The sequence below is a fragment of the Elephas maximus genome, chromosome 3 (genome assembly GCF_024166365.1).
Source record: "Elephas maximus indicus isolate mEleMax1 chromosome 3, mEleMax1 primary haplotype, whole genome shotgun sequence".
NCBI classification, from domain to species: domain Eukaryota; kingdom Metazoa; phylum Chordata; class Mammalia; order Proboscidea; family Elephantidae; genus Elephas; species Elephas maximus.
In genome coordinates this window covers 37,427,525-37,453,101 of record NC_064821.1, presented here as the reverse complement: position 1 = coordinate 37,453,101, position 25,577 = coordinate 37,427,525, and the positions used below count along the sequence as shown (strand labels likewise).

At 50.0% G+C, this 25,577-nt stretch overlaps 1 protein-coding gene across 1 annotated transcript; it reads left to right on the top strand.

Moving 5' to 3' along the window:
* Positions 1-7,919: 7,919 nt before the first annotated feature.
* On the top strand, positions 7,920-23,600 carry PLVAP (plasmalemma vesicle associated protein). The gene is made up of 6 exons (XM_049877364.1): positions 7,920-8,339; positions 12,190-12,286; positions 12,371-13,083; positions 15,840-15,903; positions 16,058-16,139; positions 22,548-23,600. Exons 1-6 carry the CDS (start codon positions 7,959-7,961, stop codon positions 22,552-22,554), a joined length of 1,344 nt encoding a protein of 447 aa, XP_049733321.1. The 5' UTR covers positions 7,920-7,958; the 3' UTR covers positions 22,555-23,600.
* The last annotated feature ends 1,977 nt before the right edge of the window (positions 23,601-25,577 follow it).

Below are 25,577 nucleotides of genomic sequence, written 5' to 3'. Positions count from 1 at the left end.
TTACACCCAGATTCCTCAAATGTTGATTTTTTACTGCTTTATTTTATCCTTTCTTTCTCCCTACACACACACACACATAAACATACATACACACATACACACACATAAGACCCCTGGTGGTGCAATGGTTAAGTGCTCGGCTGCAAACTGAAAGGTCGATGATTGGGACCCACCAGCTGCTCTGTAGGAGAAAAGACCTGGCGATCTACACCTGTAAAGATTTCAGCCTAGGAAACCCTATGGGGCAGTTCTACTCTGTCCTATAGTGTCACTTTGAGTCAGAATCAACTCGACAGCACACAACAACACACACGCACACTAAGGAGTCCCTGAGTTGTGCAAACAGTTAACATGCTTGGCTGCTAAGGTTGGAGTTTCAAGTATACCCACAGACACCTCAAAAGAAAGGCCTGGTGATTTCCTTCCAAAAAATCAGCCATTGAAAACCCTAAGGAGCACAGTTCTACTCTGACACACATGGGGTCGCCATGAGTCAAAGTCGACAGCAACTGGTTTTTTAACGCTGAACCTTTGAGAGAAAGTTGCAGAAATGATGTCTCCCTACCCATAAATACTTGAATATGCATTTCCTAAAAACAAAGAAACCTCCCGTATAATCCTGGCACAATGATAAAGATCAGGAAATGAACGTTGATAAAATACTATTATCTAAGCTACAGACCTTAATCAGATTTTGCCAACTGTCCCAATAATGGCCTTTAGGACAAAAGAACATCCTGTCTCACACGCTGCATTTGTCAAGTCTCTTTAATCTCTTTAAACCTGGAACATGCCTCAGTCTGTCTCTGCCTTTTCAACACTGACATTTTTTTTATGCCCAGGCCAGTTAGTTTGTGAAGTCCCTCAGTTTGGGTGTGTTTGATGTTTCCTCATGATTAAACTCAGGTTGGCATTTTTGGCAGGAATACCCTAGAAGTGATTCAGTGTAAGATATCATTTGCTGATGGTAGGAACCCTGGAGAATTGACAGAAACTTTACTCTGTGTAAACAACTAGCTAGAAAATCCTTTGGAAGGAAACAAAACTTCCAATTCAAATCGTTTTTTATACCTGAGAATAAACTAATTTCTTTATTACAGAAGGCACCCTTATAAATTAATCATTAAAAAAAATTTGATAGAAAAATGGGCAAAGGACATAAACAGCCAGTTCACAGAAACATACAAAAAGGTGCTTAACCTCATTCATAGAAAAGAAATCCAAATTGTAAGTATGGTGTGGTACCACTTTCCACCCATAAGTTTGGAAAAGATAAAAACAAAAACACTTATTACACTGAGCTGGCGCTGCTGTGCAGTGGTTAAGAGCCAAGGCTGCTAACCAAAAGGTCGGCAATGCTGGTGAGAGTATTTGTTGGTACAGCCACTGGGGAGGGCAATTTCCTAGACTCTATCAAAATTTAAAACTTACATAGCCTCTGACCCATAAATTCCCCTCTAGTAGTTTTTCTACAACCACATGAAGGACTAAATGCCGTAGGGAACCCTGAATTGGATCTTGGGACAGAAAAAGAATATTAGTGGAAAAGAGGGGAAATCAAATAAAGTCTCGAGCTTAGTTAATAGTAATGTACTAAGGTTAATTTCTTAACTTTGACAAACATATAGGTCCCTGGGTGGTGCAAGAAGTTTGCTATTGGCTGCTAACCTAAAGGTTGGCACTTTGAACCCACTGAGCGGTGCTGCAGAGGAAAGTCCTGGCCACTTGCTTCTATAAAGATTACAGCCAAGAAAACTCCATGGGGCGGTTCTCTGTCACACATGGGTTCGCCATGAGTCAGAATTGACTCGACGGCAACTTCAGGAGAAGCTGGATGAGGGCCATTCAGGAACTCTCTGTACTGTCTTTGCAACTTTTCTATAAATCTAAAATTATTCCGTGATTAAAAAAAGTTTATTTTAAAAAAGGAGAAAAATTTTTAAAAATAATAGGGACATTTATTGCCTAATTCTTGGTAATTGCAAAAATTGGCAACAACCTAAATGTCCATTAATTGGGGATTGTTTAAATAACGTTTCTCTATATACCCATGGCCATCAAGTTGATTCCAACTCCTAGTGATCCTATAGGACAGACTAGAACTGCTCCGTGGGGTTTCCAAGGTTGGTGAATTCGAACTGGCAACCTTTCAGTTAGCAGCCTTGGCTCTTAACCATTGTACCACAAGGCTCCTGTTTATCTATACACTAGAATATTATATGATTATTATATATAATTATATAATATAATTTAGCATATTAAATATGCTAAAGGAGAGCTTCTCCGAGGATATGTGAGTGTAAAAAGCAGGGAGGGGAATAATTTTTTTTTAATTGGGGAGGGTTTTTTACCCAAATATTATGGAAGGAAACACTGGTAAGAGCTGTGGCCTCAGCAGAGAGGACCAAGGGGCTGGGGCTGGCGGGGGAGGCAGTCTCATGTTTCTCTATATACCTTTTGTACAGTTTCCAGTTTTTAAAAATCATGTGCATGTATTGCCTTTAAAACATTAAACTTTGTTTATAAAAATAACTAAGAGGCTGGTGTGCCCACCCCCCCTCCCCCGCATCTGTCAGTTTGTTGTCCTGTGGTGGCATGCCTGTTGCTATGGCACTGGAAGCTATGCCAACAGTTTTTCCAATACCAGCAGGGTCACCCACGGTAGACAGGTTTCAGCAGAGCTTCCAGACTATGACAGACTATGCAGAAAGGCCTGGCAATCTATTTCCAAAAATCAGTCAGTGAAAACCCTGTGGATCACAAGAGAATAGTATCTGACTGGCTTACTTTGGACGTATCATCAGGAGAATCACTTGCTGGAGGAAGACATTGTATTTAGTGAAGTAGAGGGCCAGCGAGGGTGAGGATACCCTCAGTGAGTTGGATTGACGCAATAGCCGCAACGATGGACTCAGACATGCTGTGGAACCTAAGGCTGATGCAGGACCAGGAAACATTTTCCGTTGCACCTGGGGTCTGCATGAGTCGGAGTTGGCAGCAGCTAACAAGAGGCGGTGTGTGCAGGGAGGGGAGTGGGAGTCCTTGGAACTCTGACCGCCCCCCTCAGCTAGTCTTGCTCATTATCTCCCCCCCACGCACCTGGAGCTTGGAGGTGCCTGATCAGGGGCTTCACCTAAGAGGGGGCCCACCTGGAGGAAGGACTGGAGGCCACTGCCCAGAGAAGAGGGGTGGGATGTCCCACCATGGCCACCAGGGGTCGCCCCAGCCTGCAGAGGTGGCTGCTGTCCATAGATGGCCCAGAGCTTGGGAGGCTGGGGTAGGGGGAGGTCTGAGACCCCCAAAACAAGTCCTAAATCCGGAAGCCAGAAAGAAAAGGCTCTTCCTTCTGCAGTTAGCCAGAGCTGGAGCCTCCCCCGGGATTGGGAAGGTGTTCCAGAAACCACCTTACAACACAGCTGTGAGCTCCACAGGAAATGGGCCCTGTATTGTTATTATTATTAATGTACTGATTTATTCCACTAGCTCAATTTTATCCATACCCACCACATCCCTGAAAATTAGTGCCAGGGATGCAGGGTACTAGGGAGCCACATCAGGTGTGTGAGCAGGAAGGGCACAGTCAGATCTGGTGTCAGAGAGAGTTGGGAATAGAGGGCAAAGGCTGGAGGCTGCGAGACCCTAGGGAGGCCAAAGCGCAGGGAATAGGTGAGGGATGATTCTGGGCTAATGTGGGGAGAACCAGCCCAGGTCCCAGGCTCCCTAGCTGTCCAAGGTTGCAGATCACATTCCTTGGTGGGACCTGCCTGCTGAACCCCAGAAGGTCAGTCCCTGGCCTCTCCTTACTCTGCTCCTTACTCTTACTCAATCCCTGGTCTCTGCCTAATTCTCTGTGTCTGTCTCTGAGCCTGTGTCTCTATCTTTGCCCTAGCTGCTCCCATCCATGTCCTCCTCTGGGCAGGGACAGGGGCAGGGGCAGAGATGAGAAGCTCCAGAACAGCCACTGGGGTGAGAGGGCGCGTGGGACAGCAGCAGCCTGACCCCACCAGCGCCCCAGTTCCAGGCAAGAAAATAGACCCGTTTTTCAGCCGGATGCACAGAGGCCCAGTGAGGATAGGTTGCCTCCCCATAGGGCTCTCTCTTTGTCTTCTCCGTCACCTCCACAAACACAAAAGTTAATTTCACTTAAATTCAATCAAAAACCAAACACATTGACGTAAAAGCAGACAGTTTTCTGAACTTCACCAAATTTTTTCAGCAGAAATATCGCTTCCTCAAGCATTTTCCTAAAGTTCTGTGAAATTTCTTTTAAGACCTCATGTCTCCAAGGACTTCAGTTTCCGCCTCCAGGTAGTGACAAAGTCGGCTCCTTCACGACAGTTTTTCCTTCTCTGCCCAAACAAACAAAACGAAGTTGATTTTTTTTCATTAAAAAAAAAAAAGTTTGAAACTGTGGCTTGATTTTGTCATGACCCTCCAAAGGAATTCAAAGAGATTAATGTGCAAAATTTCCTGTGAACATGACAAATTGGTTTCAGGAAAAAACCGAATGAGTACACCAGGGAAAACTGACCAGGGCCAACACGTTTAACCTCGCGTGAATTCACGGATCAGTCACTTGCCCCTGCCCTCTGGAGTTATCTGGCTAGGAACATGGACAGATTGTTTATAGAAAACCTGATTTTAGACACGGTTGGCAAGGTGTCAAGGGGGATGATTTCTTTGGAAGACAAATGGGTGATAGCTGGGACTCAGTGGTATTATTTCTATGGATTTAATTAAAAATTTTATTTCATTCATAGAAACGAGAACAAAACCTTGGAAACAATCTAAATACCCATTGGTAGATATTATGGTAATATGTATGGAGAAAACCTAAACAGCTGGTAGAAGGAATCAACAGAACTCAAAGATACAACATGGAGCAAAAAAGAGCAAACTTCAACATTGTCTTTTCCATTAAAAAAGAACCTAGCTAATAAAACTAAACCCATTGCAGTCGAGTCAATTCTGATTCATAGTGACCCTGTAGGACAGAGTAGAACTGCCCCATAGGGCTTCCAAGGAGTGGCTGGTGGATTTGAACTGTCAACCTTTTGGACTGAAAGAAGAAACAATAATCAAAGATGTGAGATGAATTGGCAAAAAAGAAACACAACAATGTTTTTGAGCTTGAAACAAGCTACTTTAGTGTGCATATTTAAGGTTCTGGTTCTTATACTCTCACAATTGCTTAAAATTGTACATCAGCATGATCAGGTCTAGGGTAGCTTTTTGGTTTTCTGGGAGTTCATGGTTGCCTTTCTTTTTCCTTGTCAACAGGCATTACATTCATACATACGTATATGCAATACCTTCAATATATCATGGAGAATATGATATTTGTTAGAATAGTATATTAATAGCATATTAGTGCCGTAACAAAGTATCCAAAACTGGGTGGCTTAAAACAACAGAAATTAATTTTTTCACAGTTCTGGAGGCCAGAAGCCTGGAATCATGATATTGGTGTGTTGGTTCCTTCTGGAGTCTCTGAGGGAGGATCTGTTCCATGCCTCCTTACTACCTTCTGATGATGGTCAGCAATCCTTGGCATTCCTCGGCTTGTAGGTTACTACGATATCTGCCTCCATCTTTGTGTGGCCATCCTTTCTCTGTGTTTATTCTCCTTTATAAGGGCACCATTCATATTGGATTACGAGCCCTGGTGGCACAAACAGTTAAACGCTCACCTGCTAACTGAAAGTTTGGCGGTTCAAACCCACCCAGCAGCTCTAGGGGAGAAAGATCTGACAATCTGCTCCCATAAAGATTATGGCCAAGAAAACTCTATGGAACAGTCCTGCTTTGTCACATGGGGTAGCTATAAGTTGAAAGTGACTCCACAGCACCTAACTATAACAACAACATATTGGATTAGGACTCACCCTACTCCAGTAAGACCTCAGTTAATCTAACGGATAATACCTAACATTCACAGGTACCAGCGGTTAGGACTTTAACATATCTTTTGGGAGGACGCAATTCAACCCATAACAAATATCCAGGATCTTAAGTACTTTACCCCGCCCGTGTTTGTCCAGGCACTGCCCCTACCTAAGTTTCTCTGGTAGACTCTTGTCACCTAGGCTCCCTCCACCCCTGTCATGTCCCCCTTATCCTGCTGCTTCCAGTCCCAGCCCCTCCCATCTTTAAAAAAACCAAAGCCACCATTTATTACAACTGAGCGTGTGCCAAGCACTGTTAAGTGCTTCAAAACCAGCTACATTGCAGCCATTTTAGACAGGAGAAGGCTGGACTCAGAAGAGCGAAGTCACACAGCTGGTAGATGGCACCGCCAAAATTTAACTCCAGCCGCCCTAAATTGCAACTGGTTATGCACTGTGCCTGCATTGCCCCCATTAGCACAGTGCTCCTCCTCCCACCCTGCTCTGGGGGCTCTGGGTGGGCCTGGCCAACCTGGATAAACAGCTGGTTGGGCACCAGCTGCAGCCCCCGACCCTTCTCACCCCGCCCAACCCCCTTGAGCTGCCAAGGGTCCGGAATCACTGGGGTAGCTACAAAGGCCAAAGGTCAGACAGTGGTTTCCTGACTCCCCCTGGGAACTTCCTCCTTCTCAACTCAATCTCCCTCCCCTCCCCCTCTTGTGGAGCACCACCCTGGAGGACCCCTCCCCTGTCAAGTAGTCCCCCACTACATTACCCTGGCTAATGGGAGGGGTCCCCACGCCCTGGCCCTCACCCTACTATCTCCCACAGTGGACAGCAATTATGTTATTGTCATCCAGGACCCAGCTTCCTCCTCAGCCCTGTCTTCCCCAGCCCAGCTCTGACCCCCCGACCCCTGGGGCTAGGGGTGTCTGTCTCAGGCTCTGTCTCCCCAAGACTGGGGGTCAGTATGGGTTCGAGGGTCAGGAGGTCAGGAGGCAGGAAGCTGAGCCCCAACCTAGTCGGACACTTCCCAAAATCTCCCTGAGGCCCGAGTCGTGCTGCTGAGTAATATTAATATTAATAATAACAGCAGCCAATCTTTTCTCGTGAGCCTCACCACAGCTCTGTATCTTACAGAGGGGAAAACTGAGGCACAGAGAGGGGAAGCCCCTTGCCTGAGCTCACACAGGCTGAGTTCCAAATCCAGTGTTCCTTCTGCTGGCCCAAAGCATTTATTGATCGCCGACATGAGCAGACATTAGGTGGATGACAGAGTTTGGGGAACCTAGCGCTGCTGCAGTCCACGGTCCAGCTCTCCTCAAGGAGCTCTTGAGTGCAATTAATAAAAAAAAAGAAATTTTTTTTTTTTTTTTTTAATTGTGTACCCAGCTCTAGGCTTAGCCCTTCTTAAGTATTGTCTCATTGAACCATGCTGTGCTGTGGGTACACATTCAACCAGCCTGCAGGGGTTAAATTCCAGGAGGTCTTCGAACCATGAGACCCAGGGCAAGTCCCTCCTTCTCCCTGTGCCTCAGTTTCCTTCTTTGCATAACAGGGATAGCAACAAACCTGGATTGACTGCTGTCAGGTTGACCCTGACTCATCGCGACCCCACGTGTGTCACAGAACTGTGCTCCACAGGGTTTCCAATGGCTGACTTTTCAGAAGTAGATTGCCAAGAGTTTCTTCTGAAGTGCCTCTGGGTGGACTTGAACCTCCAATTTTTCAATTAGTAGCCGAGCACATGAACTGTTTGCGCCACCCAGGGACTCCAACAAGCAGGGGCATTAAATGAGATCATACACACCTGGTGCTGAGAACAGAGCAAGGGCAGGGGAGGGGAGAAACTGAGGTTCAGGGAGGCGGGTCACCCCTGGCAGTTGCGCCTGGCCCCCCCTCAACAGCCCGGGTGGGAGTGTTGTGATAACCCACAGCCCCTGTTTCCTCCTGGCCAGGAAGGAGCCAGGCAGAGGAAGTATTAAAAGAAGTAATATAAACACTCCTCCTGTGGCGGTATCCAGGAGGGGCCGCCGCCGTGCCCAGAGCAGACCAGCCACCCGAGGGGTGCACATGGGCCTGGTCATGGAGCGTGGGGGGCCATACTCGCGGGGGCTGCACAAGGCGGGGGTTGGTGAACACGGCTGCTGGTACTACTTGCGCTACTTCTTCCTCTTCGTCTCACTCATCCAGTTCCTTATCATCCTTGGCCTCGTGCTTTTCATGGTGTATGGCAACGTGCATGGTGGCACTGAGTCCAACCTGCAGGCCACCGAGCGCCGGGCCGACGTCCTCTATGGCCAGGTCGTGGGGCTCACAGCCACCCAGACCAACCTGACCAAGGAGCTCAACCTCACCACCCGTGCCAAGGAGGCCATCATGCAGCTTCTGCTGAATGCCCGCCGTGACCTGGACCGCATAAACGCCAGCTTCCGCCAGTGCCAGGCTGACCGGGTAAGGACTCGGGCCCCTCGCCACCCTGGGTAGCTTTACACCGTCTCTCTGAGCCCCTGTGTCCTCATCTGTGAGATGGGAACTCTCACAAACCCTACATTTTACCTGAGGAGCCCCTGTTGATAAACAGTGAAGACTTTTTTACAGGGTAAATATAAAAACCCAGTGCCGTCGAGTCGATTCCGACTCATAGCGACCCTATAGGACGGAGTAGAACTGCCCCCATATAGTTTCCAAGGAGCACCTGGCAGATTCGAACTGCGACCCTTTGGTTAGCAGCCGTAGCACTTAACCACTACGCCACCAGGGTTTCCAGGATAAGTATATCCCATTCAATTTGGGGGCTATATTTATCCTAAAAAAAGATTCGTTGTTTATCTGAAATCCACGTTGACCTGGGCATCCTGTGTGCGAACTGGCAGCCCAAGCCCATGACACGATATGTGTAAAGAGCTCTCAATGAGCCCACATATACCAGATGCATGCAAATTGTTGTCGTTATTGTTGCTAGTTGCCCTGGGTTTGATTCCAACTCATGGCCACCCCATATGTGCAGAGTAGAACTGCTTCATAGGTTTTTCAAGACCTTTTGGAAGCAAGTTGCCAGGCCTGTCTTCAGTTAAATAAAAGCTCTCAGCCTTTGGTTCTTATTCATAATAACTATAACCAACCCTTTGCCGTCAAGTTGATTCAGACTCATGGCGACTCCACGTGTGTCAGAGCAGAACTATACTCATAAGGTTTTCAGTGTCTGCTTTTCCACAAGTAGATTGCCAGGCCTTTCTTCCAAGACACTTCTGGGTGGACTTGAACTGCCAACCTTTCGGTTAGCAGCTGAGCACACGCACTGTTGGCATCACCCAGGGGCTCCATAAGAACTATGTTGTTGTTGTCGTTGGGTGCCCTTGAATCAATTCCAACTCATAGCGACCCTGTAGGACGGAGTAGAGCTGCTTCATAGGGTTTCCTAGGCTGTAACTTTTAAAGGAGCAGATCACCAGGTCTTTTCTCCCTTGGAGCTGCTGGTGGGTTTGAACTGCTGACATTTCAGTTAGCAGTCACGCCTTTAACCACTGTACCACCCGGGATCCTCATAATAACTATATTTCCCTTGTGACTGCATCCACCTTATAAATATTACCACATCATCGAATCCAAGGAGGTAGTGAGAATTTGTAAACCCTTTCACAAACCAGGAAATGGAGGCCCGAGAAGAGGAACTTTCCAGGTGGGGGGGTGGGCAGAAAAAGATGGCCTGGGGGACAGTCACAGCCGCATCCTGAGGGTCATGTGGAGACCCCATCACCCCCTTGCATCCCCAGCTCTTGCAGAACACACTGTCAAGTGTTACCTCACATACAGCTTCCCTGGGAAGGGCCCACCAACCAGGGATAGCAAGGAGAGGGGACCTTGAGAGCCTCCCCTCAGGCTGGGGCTGGGACAGGGGAGATGGGGAGGGCAGGAGTGAGAGGACGCTGGGTGGGGGGCAGCGGTGGTTTCTCCCACAGGAGGAAAGATCTACATTGGGGCCTCAGACCACCCAGCCCTCCCCACTGGGCTGGAAGGATGTAGGGAGTGCCGTTCAGACGACAGGGTCCTGTGTACCCCTTTAGACTCCCAGGGCGGGTCCCCATCCTTCCACTCAGACTCTCAGGACAGGGCCGTGCCTCCTCTACTCAGACCCCCAGGGTGGAGCTGTGTTTTCTCCCTCAGACTCCCCTAGGACAGGGATACCCCACAGGTGGTGCTTGTCACCGCTCTCAGAACCCGCACCCATATCTCTCCCCTCAGCCTTGGGATCAGCCAGTTTCCATCTCCCAGAACAGTCAGCCGCCCAACCTGGGAGCCACTGAAAATCCCAGAATCACAAAATCTTAGACTCACACATTCATCCCAGATTCCCAGGCCCTCCCCCAACCCTCATCATAAAATATATAAACATTTAAGAATCTTGGATGGTTAAAACTTTAAATTTGAGAATCACAGCCTCTTTTCCACTTCAAGTGTCAAATTCCTCTTACCTGGAACCCCTTAGGTTTTTTCCAACAACTCTGGGGCCCTCAGAGTCCCGTGCTGCCCCCCAGAGTGGCTTCCTTTCCACCAAGCCACAGCAACCCCACACGTCTCTGATCTTAAAAACCCAGTTGCTGTGGAGTTGACCCAGACTCATGGAGACCCCATGTGTGTCAGTGTAGAACTCTGCTCCATAGGGTTCTTAATAGCTGAGCTTTTGAAAGTCAATTGCCAGGCCTTTCTTCCTACGCACCTCTGGGTGGACTCGAACCTCCAACCTTTAGGTTAGCAGCTGAGTGCAAAAACCGTGTGTACCACCCAGGAGGGACTCTGATCATAGTGGGTCTGAATCTTGGTCTCTCCCCAATCCTGGTTGTGCTAGAAATATGCCCTAGCCAAGTTGACATACATTTTTGGAGGACGCAATTCAATCCATAATAGCACCTTTGTCGAAAATCTGTTAACCTCAACTGTGCACACAGTGTGTCTACTCTTCATCCATGTTGTAGCAGGTATGGGCACTTCATTCCTTTTTATTGCTGAATAGTATTAATTGTAAAACCTTTGAAGACTGCCTTAGTTTCCCAGGGCTGCCATAAAAGGTCAATGCACGAGGCTGCTAACCAAAAGATTAGAGGTTGGAATCTACCCAGAGGCACCTCAGAAGAAAGGACCCGGGTTCCACTTCTGAACAACCAGCATTGAAAACCCCTATGGAGCACAGTCTTGCTCTGACACACATGGGGCATGGGGTCACCACAAGTCAGAATCGATTTGATGGCAATCGGTTTTTTTTGGGGGGGAGGGGGGTGACTTTAAAGATGAGAAATTTGTTGTCTCACAGTTCTAGAGGCCAGAAGTCTGAATTTAGGGTGTTGGCAGGGTCGTACTCCCTCCTAAGTCTCTAGGGGAGAATTCTTCCTTATCTCTTTCAGCTTCTGGCAGCCCAGGCTTTCTTGGCATTCCTGGGCTTTTAGATATCTCATTACTTGGCTTCTTCTGTCTGTCTTCTCACCCGTGTGTGATTCTGTCTCTCTGTCTGTCCCTTTCTTTTATTAGACACCACTCCGGAAGGATTTGGGTTAGGACCCACCCTATTCTGGTATGAGTCCCAAACTAAAAAAAAAAAAAAAACCAAACCCGTTGCCATCTAGTGTATTCCAACTCATAGTGGCCCTATAGGACCAAGTAGAACTGCCCCATAGGGTCTCCAAGGATTGGCTGGTGGATTCGAACTGCTGACCTTTTGATTAGCAGCCAAGCTCTTAACCACTGTACCACCAGGGCTCCAGTATGAGTCCCTGGGTGGTGAAAATGGTTAAGTGCTAGACTACTAACCAAAAGACTGGGAGTTCAAACCCATCCCGAGGCAGCTTGGAAGTTAAGGCATAGCAATCTGCTTCCAGAAAGTTAAAAAAAACCTGTTGCCATGGAATCAATTCTGACTCACAGCAACCCTGTAGGTCACAGTTTTGAAAACCCTATGGAGTAGTTTTACTCTGCACACATGGGGTTGCCAAGAGTCAGAACTGACTTGACAGCAACCAACAACAACTACTCTGATATGGCTATTAATTTAACTGATAACATCTGCAAAGAAAATCTCTATTTCCAAACAAGGTCACATTCACCGGTTCAGGGGTTAGGACTTCAACATACCTTTTTGGGAGACACCATCCAACCCATAACAAAGACCAAACCTACACCCCCTGTGAATCTAGCCAACCAGGCCACATGGGTGCTCAGCCTGGGACCTCAACCCTGAGACTGAACAGCCCAGGGCGGGGAGCCCACAGGGTTGGTCACTGACCTCCATCTTGTATCCCTGTCCTCACAGACCATCTACCTGAACAACGAGCGATACATGGCTGCCATCATCTTGAGTGAGAAGCAATGCAAGGAGCATCTCAAGGGGAACAACAACAGCTGCAATGGTGAGTAGGGTGGGTAGTCGGGCACTGGGGTGGTGAACACCCAACCCCCAAGCCTTCCCGTGTCTGAATCTCCTGTGTCCTTAGCTTTGCTCCTCATGCTGGGCCAGAAGGCCAAGACGCTGGAGGTGGAACTAGAAAAGGAGAAGGCCGTGTGCACTAAAGACAAGGAGGCCCTGGTGTTGGGCAAGCGGGTGGTGGAGGAGCAGCTGGTCGAGTGCGGGAAGACCCAGGGGCAGCTGCAGCAAGAAAAGCGCATTGCGGAGGAGCGACTACGGAAGGTGGAAGCCCTCTGCCTCCGGTGGGACAAGGATAAGTTTGAGACGGACCTGCGGAACATCTGGAGGGATTCCATAATCCCACGTACCCTGGACTCTCTGGGTTACAGTCCCTACCACCCCTTCACTGGGGAGATGGCCTCCATCCGCAGGACCTGTGACCACATGCCTGAACTCATGAACACCAAGGTGGCAGAGCTGGCCCGCAGTCTGAGAGTGGACATCCAGCGCGTGGCCAGCGAGAACGCGGACCTCCAGCGCCAGAAGCTGGAGGCTGAGCACGGCCTGCAGGCCAGTCAGGAGGCCAAGGAGAAAATAGAGAAAGAGGCCCAAGCCCGAGAGGCCAAGCTCCAAGCCGAATGTGCCCGGCAGACCCAGCTAGCTCTGGAGGAGAAGGCGACTCTGCGAAAGGAAAGAGACAACCTGGCCAAGGAGCTGGAGGAGAAGAAGAAGGAGGTGGAGCAGCTGAAGATGCAGTTGGCCATCAGCAACTCAGCCCTGGACACCTGCATCAGGGCCAAGGTGGGCTGGTGTCCCCACAAAAGGGATTGGGGTTGGGTCTGGAGGCCAAGGTGGTAGTGATGTTGAACTTGAGTTTGGAGTTGGCTTTGAGGTTGATTTCCATGTCTACGCTGGGTTAGTTAGGACTTCCTGAAAGGTTTCACTGGCATTAGGTTGGGATGGAGTTTGGAATGAGAATTGGCATTGAAAATGGGATTGTGTAGGATTAAGACTGGAGTTGAGGGTAGAGTGGCTGGTCGGTCTACAGTTGGGTGAAGCAGTAAATGTAGGATTTTGGTTGCTTTAGGATTGGTTTGAGTTTAGGCATTGAGGCTGTATTTGGAATTGAGTCTGGGATGGTTGTTGAGTCTAGAGTTGGCTTTAGGGTTACGGTCACGTGTTAGTTTATGGTTTTTCTGGCATTAGGATTGGGGTGGAGTTTAGAATTAGAAACCTAATTGAGAAAGAAGAAAAGGAGAAGAGTTGAGGCTGGGGTTGAGTTTAAGGTGGTTAGTGGTCCTCAAATTGGTTTAAGGATAGGTTAGGGATTCATCTAGGGTTGAGATTAGGATTGGGGTTGGGGTTAAGATTGGGGTTGGAGTCAGAGTTGGGATGTATTTGTGTTGAAGGTTTCACGGGCATTGGGTTAGGGTTGCATGAGACGTCAGGTTAAGGAAGGAGGTTATGTCACTGGGTGCCACAAATGATTAAGCACTCAACTTCTAGCTGAAAGATTGGCAGTGTGAACCCACCTGGAGGCTCCTCAGAAGACAAGCCTAGAGATCTGCTTACAAAAGGTGATAGACTTGAAAATCCTATGGAGCAGTTCTATTCTGCACACATGGGGTCACCATGAGTTGGAATCAACTCAGTGGCAACCATCCAACAACATGAGTCAAAGTTGGTGTGGACATTGAACTGATAGGGTTCAATGATAGTATAGTTGGGCTGAGGCGAGTTTTTGGTGACTGCTGCGTCTGGAATTGGTTTGGGTTAAAACTACAGCTCCATCTAGAATTTCATCAGCCTTAGAATTGGGGTCGAGTTGGAGTTTGGAGAGTGAGAAAAGGTTAAAAGTTGACTCAGGGTTGCATGTAGGGTGGCAGGCCTAGGGCTGGATGAGAAATGAATCTAGAATTTCTCTTGCTGTGGGATTGGATTGAGTTTAGGCATTTAGACTGGAGTTGAGTCTGTGGTAGGTATAAGTGGTTGTTGGGTCTCGAGGTGGTTAGAGATTTGGGGCTAAAGATGAATTTAGGATTTCATTGGCTTTAGGATTGGGATTGGCATTGACAATGCTGTCTTCATGAAACTCCCAAACTTTTGGGAGAGACAGATAAAAATAAACAAGTCATGGTTGTAAGAATAGTCAAGAGCCCACAGTTATTAGGCTCTTATTGTGATCTTGGCACCGTTCTGAGCACTCACTCAATGGGTTAAGAGTTGAGGTTGGGTTGGGTTTAGCGTGGCTGGTGGATCTAGGGTTGGAGTTGGTATGTATTTGAGTTGAAGGATTAGGGGGATACTGGGTTAGGGTTGAGGAACATTGGGATTGGGGTGAGGGTCAGGGCTGGGCCTAGAGTAGAAGCCTATGTGAATGCTCCTCTTGGGATGGAGCTTGGCTGAGGGCTGCGTTGTGGTTAAGGTGAGGGCTCCATGGAGGTTTGTCTTTAAGACTGAGGAGGATTTGAGGGTTGATTTGTGACTGAGGATGGGTTTAGGGCAGGGGCTCTTTTGGGGTTAAGGTCAGGGCTTCATGGAGCACTGGCTTTAGGATTAGAGTGGATTTCGAGGTTGAGTTGGGAGTGAGGATGAGTTTAGGGTGGGGGCTGGGTTGGGGGTAAGTTTCAGGTAGAGGTTGAGGTATAAAGTGGGAATTGGGGTTGAGTAGGGTGTTGGCGTTGGGTGGAAACCCTGGTGGCATAGTGGTTAAGTGCTACAGCTGCTAACCCAAGGGTCGGCAGTTCAAAGCCGCTGGCGGCTTTGAACTGCTGACCCCTCTTTGGAAACTCTATGGGGGCAGTTCTACTCTGTCCTATAGGGTCACTATGAGTCGGAATCGACTCGACGGCACTGGGTTTGTTTTTTTTGGTTTAGGGTGTTGGGAAGCTGTCTGCAGGTAGGCACGCTTCAGCCTAGGGCTGGGACTGGGGCGATGAAGTTGGGATTAGACTTTTCATATTGGGTGAGTCTAGGGGATGTGGTTGGAGTTGGAGTTACATCTAAAGGTATGGTCAGACCAGGTTTGGGATTGGATTGGGTTTAGGTTGGGGCTTTCTTCTAAGGGAAGTTTAGTTTTGAAGTTGAGGTCAGATTTTAGGGCTATGATTAGGTTCAGAATTGGCTTGGATTTTCGTTTGGAGGGATTTGGCTCAGGATTTCGGGAGGATTTGAGGATAAGGATGGAGTTGGTTTCAGAGTAGGTTGGCTTCAGTCTGAGAGGGCCAGTCTGGGTGGGTTGACACCATTGGGGTTGTGGACTGGGGTTGGGTTAGAGCTGAGGTTGAGATGGAGACTGAGGCAGGGCTAGCTCTGAGGAGTGGGGTCTCTGAGGGCAGACAAGCGGAGCCTGTCCCTGGAGTCCCCAAGTCCTCTGAGGGCACATGGTGGGTGCAGGTGATTATATGCTTATCATTGGTGTGCATCCTTCTCTGTGACTGTCTGTCTCTCTGTCCTGGAAGGACTCAGACCCAGGCGTGGAGGGGCAGAAGTCTCCTGGTTTCTGAGCTCAGGGGACCTCTGCTCCTGACAACCTCCCTCTACCCTTCTTCCCACAGTCGCAGCCGATGCCCTTTCCCTTGCCAAGACCTGTGGGCTCTCCCCTCAACCCTCCACCCATTGGTGAGTGACGGAGGGTAGAACCAGAGGGAGGGGGGTCTTTTCTACCCTGCACCCCACCCCAGCCCCACTATCCTAGGCTGCCAGGCCATCCCCCAGCCCAGGGTCAGGGGCTGCTTGGCCAATAGGTGGGCCTGACCTTTCCCTCTCCCTGCAGACCCAGCTAGCCTGGAGGAATTCAAGAAGAAGATCCTGGAGTCCCAGCGGCCCCCTGCAAGCCATGTGGTAGCCCCATCCAGGTGAGGTGCTGGGCAGGCTTAAGGGCTGCACATGAGGCTGGGACCAGGGCTCGAAATGGAGGGAGGATCATCTCACACTTGCTGCTTCTGTAATTGAGTGCCTGCTGTATACCAGGCCCTGTGCTGGGTCCAGAGATACAGAAGCAACCAAGACACATTAGGTTCCATCCTCACAAAACTCCCAGAGTAGTGGATAAGACAGCAGTGAACAAGTCATGATGACAAGACTGGCCAAGAGCCCACAATTATTAGGCGCTTATTGTGAGCCTGGCACAGCTCTAAGCACTTTGCATGATAAACTCATTTAATCCTCACAACCCTAACAGGTGTGAGGAGGGAAAACTGGGGCACAGACAAGGTGTGCATCGTGCTTGTAGTGAGTTCGAGGGAGTATACCCAAAAACCCTATAGGACAGAATAGAGCTGCCCCATAGAGTTTCCAAGGAGCGCCTGGCAGGTTCGAACTGCCGACCTCTTGGTTAGCAGCCGTATCACTTAACCACTACCCCACCAGGGTTTCCTTTATTGAGGGAGTGTAGGAGCTGATAAAGGAAAAATATATGGCCACGAGATAGGAGCATTGCGTGACGAGCTATTTATTGGAGCCAACACATTGACAGTCCCCTGCAGCAGAAGGTCTGTGAGGAAGGTCTGGTGCAGGAAGCCACCAGAAGGGGAAGAGGGCAAGGAAACCCTTGGGGAAGAGGAGAAGGGGAGGGCTGATGTGTGCCTAGATGATGTCTTCTGCAGCAAGGTGGAGAGGCTGGGTCAGAGAGCTCCGAAGGCACCAGCAACTTGTTGCTGTTGTTAACTGCCGTCGAGTTGCCCGTACTCATGGAAACCCCATGCACGATAAAACAAAACACTGCCCGGTCCTGTGCCATCCCCATGTTTGGTTTTAGATCAGATCATTGCGATCCATGGGGTTTTCATAGGCTGATGTTCAGAAACAGGTCACCAGGCCTTTCTTCCTAGTCCGTCTTAGTCTGCAAGCTCTGCCCAAAACTGTTCAGCATCACAGCAACACGGAAGTCGCCATGGACAGATGGGTAGTGGCTGTCCATGAGGTACATGGGCCAGGAATCAAACTGGGTCTCCCACATGGAAAGTGAGAATCCTACCACTGAACCACCACCTTAAGGTCCTCATCACTACAGGATTTTATTGTACCTAGGGTCAGCAGATGTTGGGCCCAGTTTTGCAGGGTATCTAAAGCAGGCTGGCCCTAAGTGGCTAAAAATCTGCTTTCTTGGACCATTTTTAAAACAATTGGATGTGTACAAATTTGAATTTGGCACTGGCAGGTGTTTTGGGGGGGAGGAGTCCCTGAATGGCACAGTGAACGGACTTGGCTGCTTACCAAAAGGTGGGCAGTTCAAGTCTACCAGAGGTACCTTGGAAGAAAGACCTGTCTATCTACTTCCAAAAAAAAAACAGCCATTGAAAACCCTATGGCGCACAGCTCCACTGACACACAGAGGGTCACCAGGAGTCAGAGCTAACTCTATGGCAACTGCTTTTTTGGGGCGGGGGAGAGGCTAACAGGCTTCAGCTTGCTATGAAGAAGTAACCTGGGGTTGATACACAGAGGCTATCTTTGGCTCATTGATGTAACAGGGGGCCAGGTAACAGAGCCAGGGAATGCAGAGCTGGGACTGGAGCCCAGGCTCTCAAACACCAGATAGGCAAAAGAAGGCCTGGAGCTGGAGGGTGAGAAGGAGCTGGCCCTAGGGAGAGTGGAGGGAACAACGTTCCAGGCAGCAGACACAGCACGTGCAAAGTCCCTGAGGCTGCACTGGGGTAGGGAGGGTTTGAAGACCAGCCAGAAGGGGTGTGGCTGGAGCAGAAGAAGCAAGAGGGAACAACATTCAAGAGTGACCCTGGGCCTCTCACCCAGCCCTCTGCCCCTTGGTTTCCACCTCTCTAAAAACGAGGGGCCTGAGGTCAAGGGTATGGAAATGCTTTGGCCACTGTAAAAAGCAAGGCTGGGGAGCCTCAGCAGGACACATTAAGGGCACCTGGCACACACTCAGGCCGTGTCCTGACACCCGTGAACCCCTCCCCAACCGGGGCAAGTCATACGTTGGGGACACGCTGTGCGTCACTGGGAAGGTGACTCAGACTGACTCCCTGAGAACGCTGTGCTCCTCCAGGGTGGCGGCTACTCCTGTTCAGGATGCTGGTGCTGACTGAGGGGCCGGGGATGGCATTCCCATTTCACATTAGAGCCCAAGCTAAAGGAGGTGCTGGGATTTTAAGTCAGATGCCTTGGATCCCAAAACCTGTGCCTTTGACCATTTTGCCTGGCTATTATTGTCAGCCTGGCTGTATCGCAGCCTCAGGGAGCTGAGTGCAGGCACTTGGGCAAACAGATTTCCAAAGTCCTTGCTTTGTAAAAACAGCGTGACGGTAGTGTCTGACCTCCTCTAACTTCACGAGGGGGAGGGAGAATCAAGAGCAACAGCCCAAGGCTGATTTCTATGAGGCAGGGGTCAGACATGCCTCCTCTCTCCGCCATCTTTACCAATTCTAACACCAACTATCCCTCCCACAGCACTCTCTACTTCTCTGCTGGGTTTGATAATTCATTGCAATGGCCACACAGAACTCACAGTCAGTACTCACAATTATAGGGTTTATTACAGAAGTAACTGTTACTATTCAGGGTCAGGAACACCCAGGGTACAATTCTTCATTAGGACAGCCTTTTCCCAGCCATGCTCACAGGCACGCCTCTCCGTGGCCCTAAGCCTCTACCCAAAGGCACTCAGCTTTCTCTCTCCGTGGGCCAAGACCCACTGTGCAGTCTCCGGCTGCCAGTCTCTGCTGCCAGTCTCTGCTGCCAGGTCTCTCCTGCCACCACTTCTCACTGTCTTCAGGGTTACGGCTCACTTCTCTCTCAGTCTCCTGCTTCTAGGAGCTTCTCAGCACAGGGATCGTGGGCCCAAAAAACATGCTGGCTCCTGGCTGCTCCTCCTTGGTTGTGGTGGGATCTTCTTGCTTCTTTTCCTCCTCTGGAGTGGCTCATTTCAAGCCCGCGGGATGGCAAAACTAACCAATCCCTTTGGTGGGCTACAAGTACCCTATCACACAGTCCCACTGAATCACTTGGGTGGAAGTTACAAGACCATGGCTAGAAAGGCCACACAAAAACGATCTATAAATCGAAGCTGTCAGCTCCCCAGGAGGCTCCATGTCCAGCTCCCCCATGCTTTTTCTTACATACCCACCCCAAAAGATGGGGGAGCTCACTCCCTTACAGGACTGCCCTCCAACTGTCTGGGGGGCTTCACGTCACTTCATCTTACATACCCCCTGTGATGGGGAGCTCACCTGCTTACAGAACTGTCCTCCAGCTCTGAATAGCTTTGTTTCTCACAGGGAAGGAAGCAAGAGGGTCCGGAAAAGACCCTGCTCCAGACAAACACGACTTTTGTCCCTCCGTCTTGGCCCAAAGCCCTCACAGCAAGGAAGGAATTTCTATTATTATCCCCATTTCTCAGAGGAGGAAACTGAGGCCCCAGGGAAGTGACCAGTCTGGGGTCACGCAGCAGCAGTGGCGAGTCAGACCGGGCTTTGAGCCCAGGGCTGCAGCTGAGAACCAGGGAAGCACTTGACATTGTTTACCCCAAATGACGTCCCCCTGCTGAGAAAACAATGCCCACTCAAGCCTGGGCCCCGCCTGGCTTTCTCTGCAGGGTCGCAGGAAGGGCCTCTGGCCCGCTTAGCTCCAGCTATGACTGCCTGCCCCCCAGGGAGCGGGGTGGGGGAGTGGTGTGTGCGTGTATCAGCTCTGGGTTCAAGCTCTGGCTCAGCCAGCCAGGATACCTGGGCCAAGTCACCGTACTTAGAATCACAATACCCAAATTTTAGATGCATCTGATCAGAGGCCAGTTTGAGGCCCACCCTGCCCCAGGCATGGGGGGGAGCTCATTCCTTTTCCATTTTCTGAACTTCAAGAAAATCTCCACCAGTGCTAACTCACCCTTAACTCTTCCTGGGTATTTGCAAACCTCCCGTGTTTGCAAAGCAAGAGCAGACTGGGGCTCAGCCTTTAGCCTAACTCGAGGACAAAGTGTTGCTGTTTATTGGACATTTTGAAGTCATTTGCTCTCGATGGCAAGTGCAACAGTGTTCCTGGACTTGGTAAGGCCAGGTGTCCTTTGGAGAGAAATTTGTTTAAGTTAAAAAAGACCATTGATATAAAGGCAAATATTAAGTAAATATTGGTACAGGCCAATGTGGCCAGAGATGGCAAAAATCACCAGGGGGGTTCCTGAAAGATTAAAGATGTGAGTTCAGCTCTTGCTGGCTTTGAGCTGGGCTCAGGTTCATGACTATTATGATTCTTTTGTTCCTGAGTGGAATTCACTGTGGGTTCATTGTTGAACCCGTATTTATTGAGCAGCTGCTGGTCCCTGGATGGTGCAAACAGTGAATATGCTCAGTTGCTAATCAAAAGGTTGGTGGTTCGAGTCCACCCAGAGGTACCTTGGAAGAAAGGCCTGGTGATCTATTTCTGAAAAATCAGACACTGAACACCCTATGGAGCTCAGTTCTACTCTGACATATGGGGTCACGATGAGTCAGAATTCACTTGATGGCAACCAGTACTTGTACTGTGTCCTGGGCATAGGCTGGGTGCTGGGGACACAGGGTAGAACAAGGCACAGACTCCCCCAACCCCCGACAAGGCTCACACAGTACAGAGGGAAAGACAGATGGTAAACCAGATAAAGCAGTCATTACAAGGCCCCTTGGTGATGGACGAGGATTTAGTGATGGTCAGGGTTTAGGACCAGAAGCTTCTGGCCCTGAAATGGCACCAATTAATTTTTGTTAGACTACTAACTAAAAGGTTGGCAGTTCAAATCCACCCAGCAGCACTGCGGCGAAAGAAAGGCCACACCATCTGATTACAGCCAAGAAAACCCTATGGAGCACAGTTCTACTCTGAAGCACATGGGGACACCTTGAGTTGGAATCAACTTGACGGCAATGGGTTTAGTTTGTTCTTTTTTTTTTTTTGGAGATGGGTGAGACAGGAAAAGGATGAGGAGGTGTGAGGAGGCTGCAGTGTTGGATGTGGGTCAGGGAGGGCTTCACGAGGAGGGGACATTGTCTGAACAAAGAGCTGAAGGAGGTGAGGGAAAGAGCCATGGGGAATCCCCAGAAGGGTGAATCAGGAGAGGGCAAGCCTGTGCAAAAGTCCTGGGGTAGAATCATGCCTGGTGAGTTTGAGCTAGGAGGCTGGTGTCACCGGAACCAAGTAATCAATCAGGTAAGTGGGAGGCGGTGAGAGCCAGGAGGTGACGGGCAGGGAGGACTTTGGGAGCCGAGAGAGGGTTGTGGCAGAGGAGGGAACAGACTGTGGGGGGCAAGCGGGCGGCAGCCAGGAGAGGGCAGAGGTGACGGCACTGGTGATGATGGGGCTTCCGAGCCCCATTCTCCTTGTCTGAAACACGGGGACCATCCTTTCTTGTAGACAGAAGGGCAGGAGTGGAACCCTGGCCCCAAATGGGGGAGAATCCTGGTTGACGGGGGAGGTGGAGCCAGGAAGGGGGACAGACCTGGCCAAGGAACGTGAGGCCCTGGGGCCCCAGGGAAGAGACAGGGAAGGAAGGGAGGGGGCCAGCGGAAGCAGGACTTGGCCGCGGCCCCCTCCTTCCCCCACCAGGAAACAGCCTCCTGCCAACCCCTGACCCCTCACGAGAACCTCTGCCAGGCCCAGGAGGGGGAAGGGCTCTCCAGACAGCAGCAATGAGCTGGAAGTCATACAAGGGAATCTTGCATCATTTAGGACTTTCACAGCGGGTTGAGTCCCTGAGAGGGTGGCTGGGCAGGGTGAGAGCAGAGGGAGAGCTGGATGCCAGGTCCAGAGGTTCAGGCTTTCTCCTGAGGGCACTGGGGAGCCATAGCAGGTGTGTGAGCAGGGGCAGGCTCACTAGAAAAATACTTCTGGGAGTGAGGCACCAGCACCCAGTCAATTCTGTGTTGACAACAGAGGGAGACTGAGGCTGGCCTCAGGTCCCAATGCGGGGGACCAAGGGCTACTGAGCAAACTCCCAGGATCCCCAGGACTCTGGGTAGTGTTGGGACAGCCAGACAGGCTGCAGCAACTGCCTAGAGCACAGGAGGGGTCCTCTCTGAACCTCAGTTTCCTCGTCTGCACAATGGGGAGGTGTGTTCCTCCCACAGTCTGGGGAGGTTCAAAGAGTGGGAGTTGAAGGAGGAGCCTGAACCCCAAAGTAGGCTGGGGGTCCTTGGGAGCAAGGAGGGACCCAAGGCAGGAGGAGGCAGGGCTGGTTTCTCAGGACATCTTGCCTCTGAAGATGAGCCTCTAGGGCTGGCAAGGTCTGTCTGTCCGTCTGTCTGTCTAATGGACTGTTGTGTGTTTGTTTGCTCCAGTGGCTGAGGAGACTCCAGGCCTCGAGGACCAAGGGGGCCCCCGACTTGATGGTGCAGCAAAATGCTCACGGTGCCGACACAGCCCTCCTGCCGTCCGCGAGCCCAGGCCGTAGGTGGACAAGCTTCCCACTCACTGCACCAAAGACCTCCCCACCCCCACCACCACACTCAGTGCTGTCTCACAGCCCCACCCCCACACCACACAACCGACAGCTGATGTCCAGAGTGACAATGTCATTCACAGGCATGGCGACAGTATCACACAGCAAGGGTGACAATGTCACCTCCAGACACGTGATGGCATCACCCACAGACACAGTGATGACCATGTCACACAGAGACATGGTGATAACATCACATGCAGTGACAATGTCACAGACACGACAACATCGCACATGGTGATGACATCACACACGGCAACATTACACAGACTCAGCGACAATGTCACATATACACAGTGACAATGTCACCCACAGACACAGCAATGATGTCACACACAGACATGACAATGTCACACATGGTGACATCACAGAGTGACATCACACACAGATTCAGTGATAACACTACACAGAGACATGGTGTCAACATCGCACACACAGTAGCGATATTACACACAGATATGGCATCAGTGTAACAGACACAGCGTCTGTGTCACAGAGTGACAATGTCCCTTCACACCCGCTTTTTTTATTCACCTAGTGTCACCTCCCCATGCACATGGCCAAGCCCCCCCCATGGCCCCCACCCTGTCTGCACACCTCATACCCCACCCCCATCCCCTACTGCCTGATCTCCAGAAGCTTCCTCACACCCGCAGGGCTGGGCAGTGAGAACAGGAAGACATTAGCTGCTGTCCCCACTTGATGGTTTCCAGGCCCCTTCACAGGGGGCGCCTGTCCAGGAGTGGGAGGAGCCCCTCCTCCCTGCCCCTAAATGCCCAGAGAGGGAAGTTGTCCCCATTATTCCTCCTACCCCCAGCCCTGCCCCATATAAATGTTACTGGCACTTAATAAATGTTAGCAATCCCTTTAAAGACCTCAGAGCCCTGATTTCTTCTTTGAAAAGAGACCATGTGGCTGTGAGCCACAAAAAAAACTAGAAAGAAGATGAGAACTGAACCCAACCTCCCTCTCAACTTCCCCAGGCCACTAGATCCCTCACCAAGAACAAACGTGGGGACAACACCAGGATCCCCCAAGATCCTCCGCTGGCAAGATAATAGCTCATAACCATTTAATGAAATGCCTACAAAGCATAGCCTTGGGACAGCTCTGATTGCTGTTAAATTGAGGATTTCTCTTCAAAAGCAGGTTTCCGTTTGAAAATGATTTGTAGCTTTGGTTTCTGCAGGATTGCAAAGAATCTTCCAGGTGTTGACAGTGATTACAGAGGTACAACAGCCTGCAAAGAATTGCAGGAACTCCTGATCTCCAAAATGATTCCAGGAGCAATATCACGAAAGTCCCTGGCCATTGTTTTGTTTTGTTTTGTTGGTTGGTTTGTTTTGTTTTGTTTTTGCAGCAAGAAAAGACAAAGGCTGTCAACCTTAGGGACACTTCGACTTATCTGTATCACTGAACTAGCCAGTGTTGTTGTTGTTGTTTGCTGCTGAGGAGCCAGTCCCCAACGAAACGAGACGCTGTCCGGTTCTGCGCCATCCCCGATTGGCGTCAATCAGACCATTAAGATGCACAGGGTTTTCATTGGCTGATTTTCAAGAGTCGATCACTAAGCCTTTCTCCCTAGTCTGTCTTAGTCTGGAAGCTCCACTGAAACCTGTTCAGCATCATATCAACATGCAAGCCTCCACTGACAGATGGGTGATGGTTGTGCACGCGGCGCGTTGGCCAGAAATCAAACCCGGGTCTCCCACGTGGGATGCTAAGATTCTACCACTGAACCACCACTGCCTCATAAATCAGCCAATAGCCAGGGAAATACAAATGAAAGGAACACAGAAAATCACACTGCATCCAGCAGACCCTAGGAAAAAATTATAAAAAGCCATAATGCCTATTGCTGGTGAAGTTGCAGAGAAAAGGGCATTTTCCTACAGGCCTCCTAGAAATGCAAGTCCCATCATGGTTCTTCTAGAAATTATTCAATATTTACAGGAAACAAAGCAAATGGGCATCCATGGAAAAACTGCTTAAAAATTATGGTCTAAAATCTCAGCTTGTCTGAGGTGGAGATACCTACCCCTCCCCCATCCTTCCAAGCACATCCCCTGGGACCTGAACAGGGAGGGTGTGAGTCAGGAAAAGCCGGGGCTGACAGCGCCACGCTTAGGACAGGCCAGTCTGCAGGGACAAAGGAGCGATATTTCCTGGATGCGGAAGTGAGGGAAGCACTCGGCTGGGGCTCCACCAAGCCAGGCCAGGGCAGTCAGCCAGGACAGCCTCCCAGACGGGCCGGCCTGCTGCCCCAAGGAAGTGGGGACGTCCCTGACCCTGAGCCTACTGCCCTGGAAGCCCACAGTCAGGGAGACACAGACACTGGCTAGCCCCAGCAACCACAGGAGCCTGATTTGGGGTTCCTGGGCCAGACATCTCTGGGTTTGAATGAGTGGTCAGTTTTCTCATCTGCGAAATGGGCATAATAACAATTCTAAACTCTCAGGATAAACGGGTACAGGTCTCTAATGCTTCTTTGGTCTCTGCCATCTAGAACATCTCAGGATATCATCCCATCCTGCCAGCCCCATGGCTGGGCCTGGCTCAGCCCTCCTACACCTGGACCTGAGCCTCCACCTCCAGTACAGCCCCATGATGACCCCAGAGGATCTTTCTGCCACAAAGATCTGACTCTGTCCCTCCCCTGCTCACACACCCTCCATGGCTCCTTATGGCCCTGGAGAGAAAGTCCAGCTCCCCAGCTCTTTTGTGGCCCTGCACAGTCCAGCCTTTGCCTCCAGCTGTCCTGGACATTTAATTCTCAGACTGAAGACTTACCGAGCCTTTAGTTATGCTGTGCTCTTGGACTGAAATACCCTTTTCTTGCCTGGAAAACTCCTCATCTTCCTGCAAAGCT

Coding starts and splice junctions, on each gene's coding strand:
- PLVAP (XM_049877364.1), top strand. CDS start 7,959: ATGGGCCTGGTCATGGAGCGTGGGGGGCCATACTCGCGGGGGCTGCAC. Junction 12,287..12,370: donor GAACAACAACAGCTGCAATG/GTGAGTAGGGTG, acceptor CTGTGTCCTTAG/CTTTGCTCCTCATGCTGGGC. Junction 15,904..16,057: donor CCTCAACCCTCCACCCATTG/GTGAGTGACGGA, acceptor CTCTCCCTGCAG/ACCCAGCTAGCCTGGAGGAA.